We start from the raw sequence: 12,279 nt of genomic DNA on the forward strand, positions 1-12,279 counted from the left end.
AGCTGAAAGTCTAACGCTTTAGAAGATCTTGTGCTTCTGATATTAAAGTTCTAGAATATTCAAAACCAGCATTAAAGTTCTGGTATCCAACAAAAGTGTAACACAGTGTAAGAACAGGTTGCAGACTGTCTGTCACCTGCTTTAGATTTAGGTTAAAACCACGCCGTCAACACCTTGTTGCAAACAGATACTGTATGTGGCTTCTAATCCATATTTGTCTTGAAGATTTCATTGATCTGTTTAATGCTTGCAGATGTCAAATTATGTGACAGCTTTCAACATTTTAACAGTTTAGGTTGGTTAGCTAACTTTCATGTTTAGTTTCTGGTTTTCCGTAGAGCAGAGGTCCACCAGTTTATTTACTCTGAGGGCTATTGCAGTGTAAAGAAACCATAAAACACTTGAAGTTTTCATTTATAATCCTGCAAGGTGCTGTTAATCCACACATAAAACAGAGATTTTCTTTGTGGAAGTTTTAGAAAATGTAAATACAGTACTTTCTTCAAGTTCAGATTGGTTAATGAGAATAATTTACAGTAGTTTACTTTTTATCACACTAAATTTTAAAAAATGTGGCCTTTTGACATGAAACTGAACATAGATTCTCTTTAGATTACCTTGAGATGTGTAATCTTTTTTTAATCTACTGTAGGTCTATATTTATTTATAATATCTAATTTTTCTTTGCACAGGGCAAACCTGGGCGAGACGGTTACCCGGTAAATGTCTTTTAAACTATCTAGTTTCTTTCTTGGGTTTTAATCTCCATCTTATGGAGCTCTTTTTCTAATTGCTTCTATCACTTCCATTTGATTTAATGTTGATCTCAATGTTTTCTTTTCTGTCTTACCAAATACCTGTGTAGCTCCCCAGCTAATAGATTCATTCATTAATACAATATATACAGTATCATTCATGGAACATTTGTGAAAAGTTTCTGAAACATTTTAGCTGGACGTACTTCTGGTTTGAAACAATTTAAACAGCTTTAAATACAAGTTAAAAGTTTCAGATGGTTTACATAACATTCAAAAGTAACTTTCCCATTATGTTTGCAAAATGATAAAATTGAACGTTCCCTTTAAATTTTCTCTAACATTTAGATAACTTAAAAAAAACTTTTTAAACATTCAAAAATGGTTTGGATGTTCAGCGAACATTTCGTAACTTAACAGAAACAATAGCATAACGTTCTTGGAACATTTTTTTGTTAGCTGGGACATAAAATATATATATTTTAAATGGAACATTAATTACACAGCTTATGCAGTGAGAGGTGTGTTAGCAATAGTGTCTAAAGCCTGCACTAAAATGTTTCAAACTGTTCCACTGCACTCTTCATCATCGACACCTTCATCTCCGATGAAGAATGAACTCTTTCGCTGCTATTTCTGCAACATGGCCGATAATGATGCTGAGTTTCCTGGAAAGAGTGAAAGCGCTCCTGGGCTCAATTACACTGGTAATGGTGTTTCTCTGTTGAAAACGCTGTAGATTCATCCCTTTGGCTAAACGTGGGTGCAGGACAGCAGGCCAGAGACACTTAGGACTCTTAGTTTATAATTTCCTGGTTTCTTGAACCTTGAAATGGAAAGTACTGGGAACGCAGTCAGGCGTTTAGAAATGAATCGAGCTTAGAAAAAACATTTGAACTGTGACATATGGGCAGAGGTACTCTGATCTGTTGAAGTACAACACATCTGATGATTGTTTTCCGATAACTGGCCGTTGATTAGAGTACTTTGTGTTCAAATAAGAAGATATTTGCTTGGTAAACTGTAAGTCATAATTGAATCACTTATGAAACAAGCCCCAGTCAAACAATCAATAGTCAGTTTATATATTTTTTAGCACCTCTGTTTATGTAGATACAAACATTAGATCAATTTGTGCGGTCCAGATTTCGAATTGAATTGGATCATTGTTTTGATTGTGTGATCTATTGTAGAAGTGGTCTGGTGGCCTCTAGTGGCTCTCAGTTGAACAGCGGACAGCAGAATGATAAGCAGCAGGCTGTTCTGGAACATGTCAAGGTGAACCTGGGGTCAGATTGTGGTTAGTCACAAAGCGAATGAGGCTTTGTACCTTGTTTTGTCTGGATCTTAATTGTGGACCCCTTGGTTTGGTTGGTTTGGCTCCAAATATCAAGAGATGTTTAGTTAACAGGCCTTACTCACCTCGCGGCGTGAAGTGTGAGTTCAATAAGTGTATACTTGTCTGGGAGTTCTGAGTAAGCCTTACTGTGCCTCTTTAGCCAATTATACTGCAGATATTATTTATTACATTACCACTTCCTGTCTCTGTACCCATTATCTCTTGTATCGTTGCAGTAAATCAGAGTGATGTTTGTGCTGATATGCTGTGGCGTATCTGCTGTAAGATCAGCCTCTAGATAGCGGTCTATGCCAGGCTGGGTCAGTCATGCCCAGCAAATTAGTATCAGAGGTACACTCATGGTTTTCCCAGATTTGTGTGTCTGCCGGGAAAAGTATGTGGCTAATTATAGACAGGTGTGTTTGTGTGTGTGTGTGTGTGTGTGTGTACATGCGGCACACACTGTCACACACGGAAACAAAGAAAGGTCTGGGTCATATTTCACCCTAAAAATTTGTATGGTTTATTATATGTGTATATGTATATGTATACATGCAAAAATAAATTACACAGCGAAAAAAAAAATCTAATTCTAATTACTGTAATAAAGTAATGAAAAAATACAGCTCAATCACAGTTAAATCAATTAATAAATTGACTTTATTTATTTATTTATTTTAATGGGAATGCAATATTTGCATTAAGAAATATATTCACTCCTAGTAAAATAGTATAATAAAGTAATGAAAATCATGTTGTTGAAACATATCATTAAATTATATTTTATTATATATTTATGGGAATAATAAGATAATAGATAGATGTAGATATAGATATAGATATATTTAAATATGTATACTGTATATATATATATATATGTTATATGTTGTAATGTAAGCTGGGAATTTCTTTACCATATATTATTATTATTATTATTTATTACAATAATGGGAATGCAATATTCATAAACAAATTAAATGTAACTTTACATCACATATCATTTCATCTTTAACTTATCTTTGCTCATATAGAGTAAATTATTTAGACATAAAAAAAAACCCTTAGGCTGTGCTGGCGTTTGTTTGGCATGGAGCTGAAGCTCATTGGGCTCAATAGTAGAATAGCTCACTATATGTGAGTGGATCGGATTTCCTAAACTGGAGCGTGTCCATTAGCATCTGCCAAGCCTCTGTAGCATCTGGTACAGAGCGACAGGTGCGTGTGTGAACTTGCCCCAAATCCACATCCTTTACGGTTTACAACGCAATCTCAAAATGCTTTCGGCCAGCAACTGTGAAACATACGCTAGTGATTTCACTCCATTCACCAGCAATAGCCATCTTTTAAACAATCCCCTTTACTCCCTCACAACTTGATTGTTCTTATCCAGTAAACTGGTTTGACAGACAGTTTGTGTTAACTTACGTCATATAGAGAGGATTATTAATGACAAAAAGCAGATGATTTCAAGTAAATATAATTTACACTGTTACACAAGCCCTGAGGAGTTTAGTTGATGAGCAACAGGAGCTAAACAGGAAGTGTACGCATATACATTTGATGGAATCCAGGTAGATCCAGGTTAAATCTGTTCTGTAAGTGTGCTGGGTTAATGTTACTCGCATATGTGGACACAACGTGTGTGTAGAAGCTTCGACATTGTTCTTATAAGCTCAGGTGGTGCCCACATGTTGTCGGTGCTCATTTGAGGCCCTTGATTTGATTAGCGGTATCGTAAACAGACTGTATTACATGCAGACGCTGCTGAGAACGGCTCTCACGAGACTGTCGTTTAGATTCTCTCATAAATGATCCCTTTGGATTTGAGCATGTGATGGATAGGGTGACTCTTTTTCCCGAACATGTCGTGGCCCACATTACTAAACTGCACAAAATGTCCTAGTTTAGACTTTGTTTTCCTATTGTTTTCATACTTGCTGAAGGTAATGACTGAAAAGTAGTCTGACCAATATATATAATCGACCAGTCGTGAAATGAGAGAAGGTGGGATTTATAGAGAACAGTCAAAGTATGAGGACTGTAAAGAGCACATCAGTAATATAACAAAGCCAAAACCTGGACATTTTAGGCAATTTTCATAACAATATATGCACCATATATAGGTCAAAACGATTTCGTTCAACGACTAAAAAAAGCTGTATTATGCATGCCAGGCCAGTAGCTGGCGATGGCACTTTGTAAAGAAACACACACATGCCTATAAACTAAACATGTAATGCGCATAACATCACTGCTTTCACAAATTTGAGTGTTTCATAAAACTGCACTTTGAAATGCATTTTCAAAAGTTTGCACTTTCAAGCCACCAAAATTTATTAAAAGTTTTCTGGTTTTAGTTGAAAATGGTGTCGTGTAAGTGGCCATTCAGAAATCCCAGCCAGAACATGTCTAAAAAAAGAGGGTGTATGGTCATCCCACTGATAAAGATTGCTTATTAAGAAAGATCCAGTTGTACGAGTGCACACAGAACTTTTATTTTCTTCAGAAAATGTACAAATCTATTTAACCTAAAAATGTCTAGTATAACAATTCTTGTTATGGAACATTGGAGCCAAAATATGTCAAATGAATATTGGCATGGTAGTGTTTTTTTTTGAAATCCAGGAACATCTTTCTTGGTGGCCTGGTGGGAGAGAAATGAATGTCACATATCTCAAAGTATTTCCATGTACTTGAAGTATAAAGAGTCCAATAAACGATATTCCCTTCAGAGAAGAAAGTAGAACAGAGAGACGTGGAGACTTCATAGACATTGGATCCAGATGAGGGGTCGTCTCTCCCTGCAGAGCCACACGGGGATGAAATTGTGGTTCTTGGGTTTCTTTCATGCAGAAAAATGAAACCTGAACAACAATGGGGGTTGCGTTGTACTGTATGCGTCTCTATTCGCTGTCCACTTCATTTGCCCAAATGATTGACCTAATCTCTTTTTTTTTCAGTCAAAAAATCATTGATGAATCATTGATGAATTCATAATCAAATTTTATTCAGTTTGTGTAATCCTTGAATATCAGGATTAAATATTACACTGATTTCACAAATATGATCAAATATATATAAAAAAAAAAAAATATATATATATATATATATATATAAAATGAAACATGTACATAGATGAATCGTTCACAATAAGATCTAAAACATACGCTTACAAAAAAGACAAGGGTAAATTGTGTTTTCATGCTGACATCATTATTTTTGACTAAAATTTAGGTTTATGAGGTTTATGCTTCATTTTATTGCTGCAATTTGCAAGTGGGATACGAAAAATCTTAAATCAAATTTAATTTGATATATATTCTCTGAAAACAAGTCTTGATGTCTTGTGCAATATTCTTCAAGTAAATCATGTTTAGATATTTTTACTGGAAAAGTTGCAGTGCATTTAAAGGCTTAAAACCAGATATTGGCAACGAAAGATGGGTCATTTCTACACTGTCCAACCCAAACACAATCTCTTAAGTAGGTGAGGGCAGTCAAAACCTGTGAAAGATTCTTTTAATTAAAACATTTAAGTCTTAATTTGACTCAAAGGGCCTATTGATACAATCCCTCCAGATTTCCCACGAAGCACCATTGAGCCCACCACAAAGTCCAATTTTTGCAGGAATGCTTTTGTAGGCTTGAACTCAAAGCGTTTCGATTACCCTGTGATGAATTTATGATTTATAGCAAAGTTGAAAAACTTTAACGCTGGCAAAGGGCAACAGACTAAAAAGTCATTATTTCATTTTCTTGAGGCTTTACTGGTAATTTGAATCCTCATTCTCACTTCTTTGCACTTTGTGGTTAAATCTATGTGGTAAATCTGTGCTACTTTGGAATGTTTTCCTGCTGTTCCTCCTTGGACACAACAAAATAAAATAGCCAGGATTCATCTTCATTTAATTGTTTTATGAGAGTTTTTGTCTTGGAGGTTTTGTATTTTGGGAGATCAGTATGTTGCGGGAGAGGAATGAAAAGCAGGTTTAGGAATAACGGATGGATTTTATTTTTTCATGGTTACCTTCACTCTTCAGGGGGTCATAAATTGAGTTGTCTTAGTTCATGTGTGGCATCCATATGGAGCTTCAGGTCTGAGACCGATATTAAAATTTGAAGGATGCATTCTTGGATCATAATATCAGTGATGTTTGTCCATGAAAAAGTCAACAGTGGCTTTTTTTTTTTGGTCGTGTTTTTGGGATTTTTGAGGATGAAAACTTTTAATCCCCCAATAATTTGGATGGATTACTCAATTACAAATGCAAGTCTTCGGCCCTGAGGGTCAACAGATTGAGACCCAGCAACAGTGACCAGTGGGAAGACTGACCTCCTCCTCACAATGATGAACTTAAAGGGTCTCAGACCCTGAGTACTATGCTCATAAATCAGTTAAATGTCTTGGCCGATTCATTCATTTCTCTTGCAGGAAGTCCGCTGGCATTGACCTGTGCACATGGTGTCTGCTCAGCATGAGGAGACACTGCAGAGAGCAAGCCATGTAAACGCTCCCAGATGTATGATTAGAGCTTGTAGCACGTCCTCAAAACAAACGTCCTGTCCTTAACATACCTCTGGGAATGCTTAAGAACAGGGATTGTTTATTGTCCACAATGGACTCATACATCTTTTGTCTGTTTATTCAAAGGCAGAAGCTTAGCGTTCGTTATTTTAGCCCAGGATGTTCCCTTACTTTTGGGTACAGATACTTCATTGAAGTTTGAAGGGCCTGTCACACTAGACCTTGTGTTCACTTCATACGCACGCAAACACATGGGCACCAATTTTTCATTTGGTGAACTCTGGCCTGCAAATTCGTATAGCTTTCTGAATGCCAGTTATTTGGAAGTCTTCTCAAAGAACGCCATGGAGGAAGTACAATACAGTTTCTGATCAAAGCAAGTTTAAAATACAAACTTTAAACAGAAAAGCTACTTTGAAAAAACATTGGTCTAGGCTTTACTTTAAAGGAATTTCACTCATAATTTTCATATTTACACAGAAATTTTGAAGTACAGTAGAAACACTGAAACAGTGTAATCTTGTCAAATGTTTTATTTACTTTGAAACATGAAGTTGTGGGGAAATGGAGTAGATGATACTCAGCAAATCATTGAGTGTGAGTGACTGAAGCTGATCAACCTCTGTTTTTTTAGACTGACCTGTTGCTCTGCACCAATCAGATTGAGAGGGAGAGGAAGATTTTAAATATCCATGTTCTGGGTTTAACAGATAGAGGGGATGTTGTAGTTAGTTTCAGGCTGTGCTGCACACTTCTCTTACCTGTATAGTCTCTCAATTTCTTTCCTAATTGCTACTTTCTTTTTCCTCCATGCAGTAAAAGCAGTAGTCCAATTTGAGTCCAATTTACTCTACACTCTAAAAAAACAATGGTTCTTTAAAGGTTTTTACACATTGTTATATTTAGAACAATATTGTTCTGAAATGGTTCTTTGTGTCAGAGTTTAGGAGTCTTTGTTCCCACCCTTTTTTAAATCTGTAACTGTCAATATTCTTTCAAATCCACTTAATTTTTGTTCTTCTGGAGCTTGATCAACTATTCAACTACACAGTGGGTTGTGGGGTACATGACACTTTTTATCAGGATTGTGTATTTTTTTTTATATATATTTTTTGACCAACACACAGGTTGCAACGAGGCTTATGTCCCTCTCTCTGTTTCCAAAACTTGGTTTATGCATTGTTTTGGGATAATATGTTTCCTCTTTCCTACCTTAACACTCTGAACACTAATAATCTGAAGGTGCATTTTTGACATGGGATTGTTACAAGGGTCCAGATTTTGGGACCAAAAAAGGGCCTGAAATTGTACAGATATTTGTTTTAAAGTTCAAAGGTCTCTGGCATTTTGCTGACCTTCCACACTTCATTCAAAAGTATGTGATTTATCTGACACTGCTACTTTTAGAACAAGTCTTGGTGCTTCATGACACTTTTAAATCGGGCTTTTCACCTTTGACATCACGCCTTCTGAACAAAAATAAATCCTGTAAGGTCACCTTTTGCATGACTGCTCAGATGGGTGTCCATACTGGATTGCTCCCGTTACAGTCACGCACAGTCTATGAAGCTTTCTATAAAATAAAAGTAATAAAACCTATTTTATATTGCCAATATTGCACATCCTTTCTATTCTGGACATCTGCACAGCTTTTAATTACCTGGTCTAACTAAAAATTATTTTAAAACTTCTGACAATTATCAATTAGATTATGTTTTATTTCTAGCCATATGTATAATGCACACATTTGTCCAGTATTACAAACAAAACACATGAAGAAGCCCAGGCTAGACATGCCCAACACTTGTTCTAGATCATTGACTATTCTTGCATTTGAATCTTTTCTAAGTCTTTAAGTCCGTTTTTATGAAAACCGTCTGGTGCGTGAACATACTTGATTAATATGACACTACTAATCTTGAATTTAGTATTTGTGCTCACTAGTGGTATTGGTTTTAATAACAAGATTTAGGTTATAAGTCAAAAGAAACTGGTCTGACTCCAGTCCTCTTCTTAAGAACAGAGGAAAGACATCATGGCCCAACATGATCATTTTCATTTCATTTCATTCTATATTTCTCTTCTGATCTTCATCTTTTGATTTACCCCTCACACGTCCCTTCAGAGTCTATCTGCACTTTCCCTTTTTATGACTGGCTGTCTGGTGGACTCCTGGGGTTTAATCGTCTGTTTTTCTCTTTTTCCACTGTTCAGGGTCCACTCGGTCTGGATGGCAAACCTGTGAGTATTCCCGAGCTTTAAAGAGACAAGATGAGAATGTGTGTGTGTGTGTGTGTGTGTGTGTGTGTGTGTGTGTGTGTGTGTTTGGAAAATTTGTCTTTCCAAGGTAGTATGTGATTTTTTGAGTGACATTTTGCTTTCAAATGGTTCCAAAAGTCACTTTGGAAGAAGCTTGTAACTGAAGCAGCCTCAAAGTTGATGCTTCTTTCATTTGATTACATAAGCTTATTGTTACTTATTTCTTTATTGCTCATAAACACTAACCATTATACTCTCAGAAAAAAAGGTACAAAACTGTCACTGATGTGGTTTCCTTTCAAAAGGTACTAATATGTACAATTTAGGGGTAAATAAGGGACAAAGATGTGCCTTCTAGCTTTTGTAACTTATACCACCCCATTGACAAAGTCAAAGTTTATATTGTGAATATAAATGATGCCTCAATTGTGTGAATTTTATAAGCAATCAGAATGATGATTTTTGACTTATGGAGGTTAAAACGGTTGAAAAAAATGACGTAGACTTACACTGAAAGAGGGAGCTGAATCATGAGACCATAATATTATAGAGACTTGGCTCTCCTAAGCCCTTTTTGAATAGAAATATAATAATTGGTTTGTTTATTTGCAGGGTATTCCTGGACCTAAAGGAAGCCAGGTAAATACAATTTCAAATCTCTACTGTGCCTTGAAGGTTATCATCTAATATTATAAATAAATAAGTGCTGCTTCATTCAGTAAGGTTTATGGAAGTTACAAACCCTTACACACATTTGAAAGTTGTTCATTCCTACTGTGTGCATGAGGAATTATGGTTTTAATTTTGCATGGCATCAGGGGGATTAAACCCTATTTAAGTTTTCAAGCCATTTATCACCTCAGATTGGGGGTCACACACCACAAAGTGTCTTTTACCTTGTATGTCTATCCGCAAATGAGATGGAAATAATGGATTACACACCAAAAGAAGATAATTCATCATTGTTAGCTTGTGCTGTAGGCGGTCGTTTATGAACCCTGTCGCACTCTTTAGTGCTGCCAAAGGAAAGCCCATTTATCCAATGTAACGTAAACCACTTCTTCTGGAAAGCAGACCACCTCAAAATGCCATTCATCTGTGGCTTCCTGTGAAAGACAGTTGTTTTGTTTTGACTCGCATGAAAGAAAGTCAAATGTGGTCATACTGTAGGTCTCATTCAGGCTGAAAATTTTGTTTCTACAATGTGACTTTAGTGTTAACAGTAATTATAGCAATTTAATGTTTTAAATTTTATTCCACCCAAACAAACACAAATGAATAAATTAAAGCAATTTATTAATTTATGAGGTTTTTGAGAAAATTATACTCACTTTTTAGATACACTGGCGTACAAAAGTTTGGGACCAGTAAGTTTTTTAATGTTTTTTAAAGAAGTTTCTTATGCACATCAAGACTGTATCTATTTGATCAAAAATACAGAATTTTTTTTTTCATTTTGTCAAATATTATTGCAGTTTAAAATAACCATTATCTATTCTATTCTATGCTAAAATATAATTTATTCCTGTGATTTTTTTTGCATCTTTACTCCAGTCTTCTGTTTCACGTGATCCTTCAGAAATCTAATATATCTAATATTTTAATCAATGTTGGAAACAGTTGTGATGTTTAATATTTTTGGGACCTGTGATCTTTTTTCAGGATTCTTTGATAAATAAAATGGTTAAAAAGAACATTGTTTATTCAATATAGAAATTTTGTGTTTTAATACAATATACACTACTATTCAAAATTCTGGGCTCAGTAATTTTTTTCTTTCTTCTTTTTTTAAAGAAATTAATACTTTTATTCAGCAAGGATGTGTTAAATGGATAAAAGACTTCATTGTTAGATATCGTTAGAAAAGATTTCTATTTTGAATAAATTCTGTCCTACTTTTTATTTATCAAAGAATCAAAGAGTCCAAAAAGTCCAAAAAATATTAAGCAGCACAACAAAATCAACACTGACAATCAATCAGCATATTATAATTATTTCTGAAGGATCATGTAACACTGAAGACTGTGGTGCATCACAAAAATAAATAGTATATTAAAATAGGAAACCAATTTTAGAAATTTCAATAATATTTCACAATATTACCATTTTTCTGTATTTGTGATCAAATATATAGAGCCTTGATGAGCATTAAGAATCTTACTGATCCCAAACTTTTGAATGGCAGTGTATATAAACTAAAACAGTTTACAGTTGAAAAAATATATATTTGTTTTAATTGGAGTATTTCTTTACATCATTATTACAATTTCCCCTTTTTTCACTTCCTCCGCCTCATAATTTAATTATTCAGCAATCACTTTGCATCAACTTCACTAGCATTGCCTCTGTTATTATTATTATTATTTTTTTTTTCAAAGCAATGTGTTTTACACATGTAGATCAGTTTAGAAGCCTTGTCAGTGCAGACCAGTGTCTGATATGGGTCACAGGGAGAAGGTCATGTGAACAAAAAATGAAAGATTTGAGCAAAAGAAAAAAAGTGAATTTGGCACTTGTCTTGTGGTGTGGATGTTGCTATAGACTCTCTTCCCTCTCATTTCCACTCACATAGTTTCACTCAAACCATCTTCTTTATGTTTAGTCAGTTGTACGTTCATCATATTCCCAGACTTTTGATCATGTTATTCACAAATGACTTTTAAGATCAAAGATTACAGTTATATCTACTGCAGATGTGAGGTGCTGCCTGTACTTTTATTTGGGAAAAAGATGACTTTGAAAAAGAGGACGCTGAGACACTAAAGACTCTTAGTGAATGACTTATGGTTCACATGGTATTTTTTGAACTATGCTTAACTATTTTCCTTTAGACTTTTGTCATCAATTTTTCATTTTGGACAATCTGTCTAATCATTACACCCAACTCATTTATTTCCAGGGGCTGCCAGGACCAAAAGGAGATAAGGTACATTTAGTATCTTTTTTTTTTTTTTGTCAATATTGTACGGCACACACGCACACACAGGATGTTTCATTCTGTTTCCGATCTCAGTTTCCTAGCAAGCAGATGTTTTCTGATTTCTAAAACAACTCACAAATTTCATTTGCATTGGCTTTTGTCTTCAAACACATGTTTTGGAGGGGATGTAAACTGTGTCAGGCATCAAATTAGAGAAACAAGAAACCTGTTTTAATTGAAGACCGTCTTGAAGTCTTTTCCTGATTGCAGTGGAAAATAAAATATGCACAACAAAACAAAAACATGAAGCATCAGGATGTTTTTTTTTTTTTTTTTCAGATCAGTGTTACTTATTTATAGTGATTTATGCATATTCTCTGCCCTGATTTTATTTGTTGTGCTTTATGCTTTATGCTTTCTTGTTATGCTACTTTAGATAGTAAATAGTAAACCAGGTCAAACTATGACTGAGCTAACTCAT

At 35.0% G+C, this 12,279-nt stretch overlaps 1 protein-coding gene across 9 annotated transcripts in view; it reads left to right on the plus strand.

Moving 5' to 3' along the window:
* The window catches only part of LOC109102434 (collagen alpha-1(XXIII) chain-like), a 128,135-nt gene that overhangs the window by 94,182 nt on the left and 21,674 nt on the right, over window positions 1-12,279 (plus strand). For 7 of the 9 annotated variants that reach the window (XM_042738065.1, XM_042738069.1, XM_042738071.1 and 4 more), the window contains exons 5-8: window positions 693-719; window positions 8,834-8,860; window positions 9,491-9,517; window positions 11,778-11,804. In XM_042738065.1, the coding sequence (XP_042593999.1) occupies window positions 693-719; window positions 8,834-8,860; window positions 9,491-9,517; window positions 11,778-11,804 (108 nt within the window). The remainder of the gene's footprint in view (window positions 1-692; window positions 720-8,833; window positions 8,861-9,490; window positions 9,518-11,777; window positions 11,805-12,279) is intronic. The other 2 variants (XM_042738068.1, XM_042738070.1) reach the window with 1 other exon arrangement.

Source organism: Cyprinus carpio, chromosome B14, assembly GCF_018340385.1.
Source record: "Cyprinus carpio isolate SPL01 chromosome B14, ASM1834038v1, whole genome shotgun sequence".
NCBI lineage: Eukaryota > Metazoa > Chordata > Actinopteri > Cypriniformes > Cyprinidae > Cyprinus > Cyprinus carpio.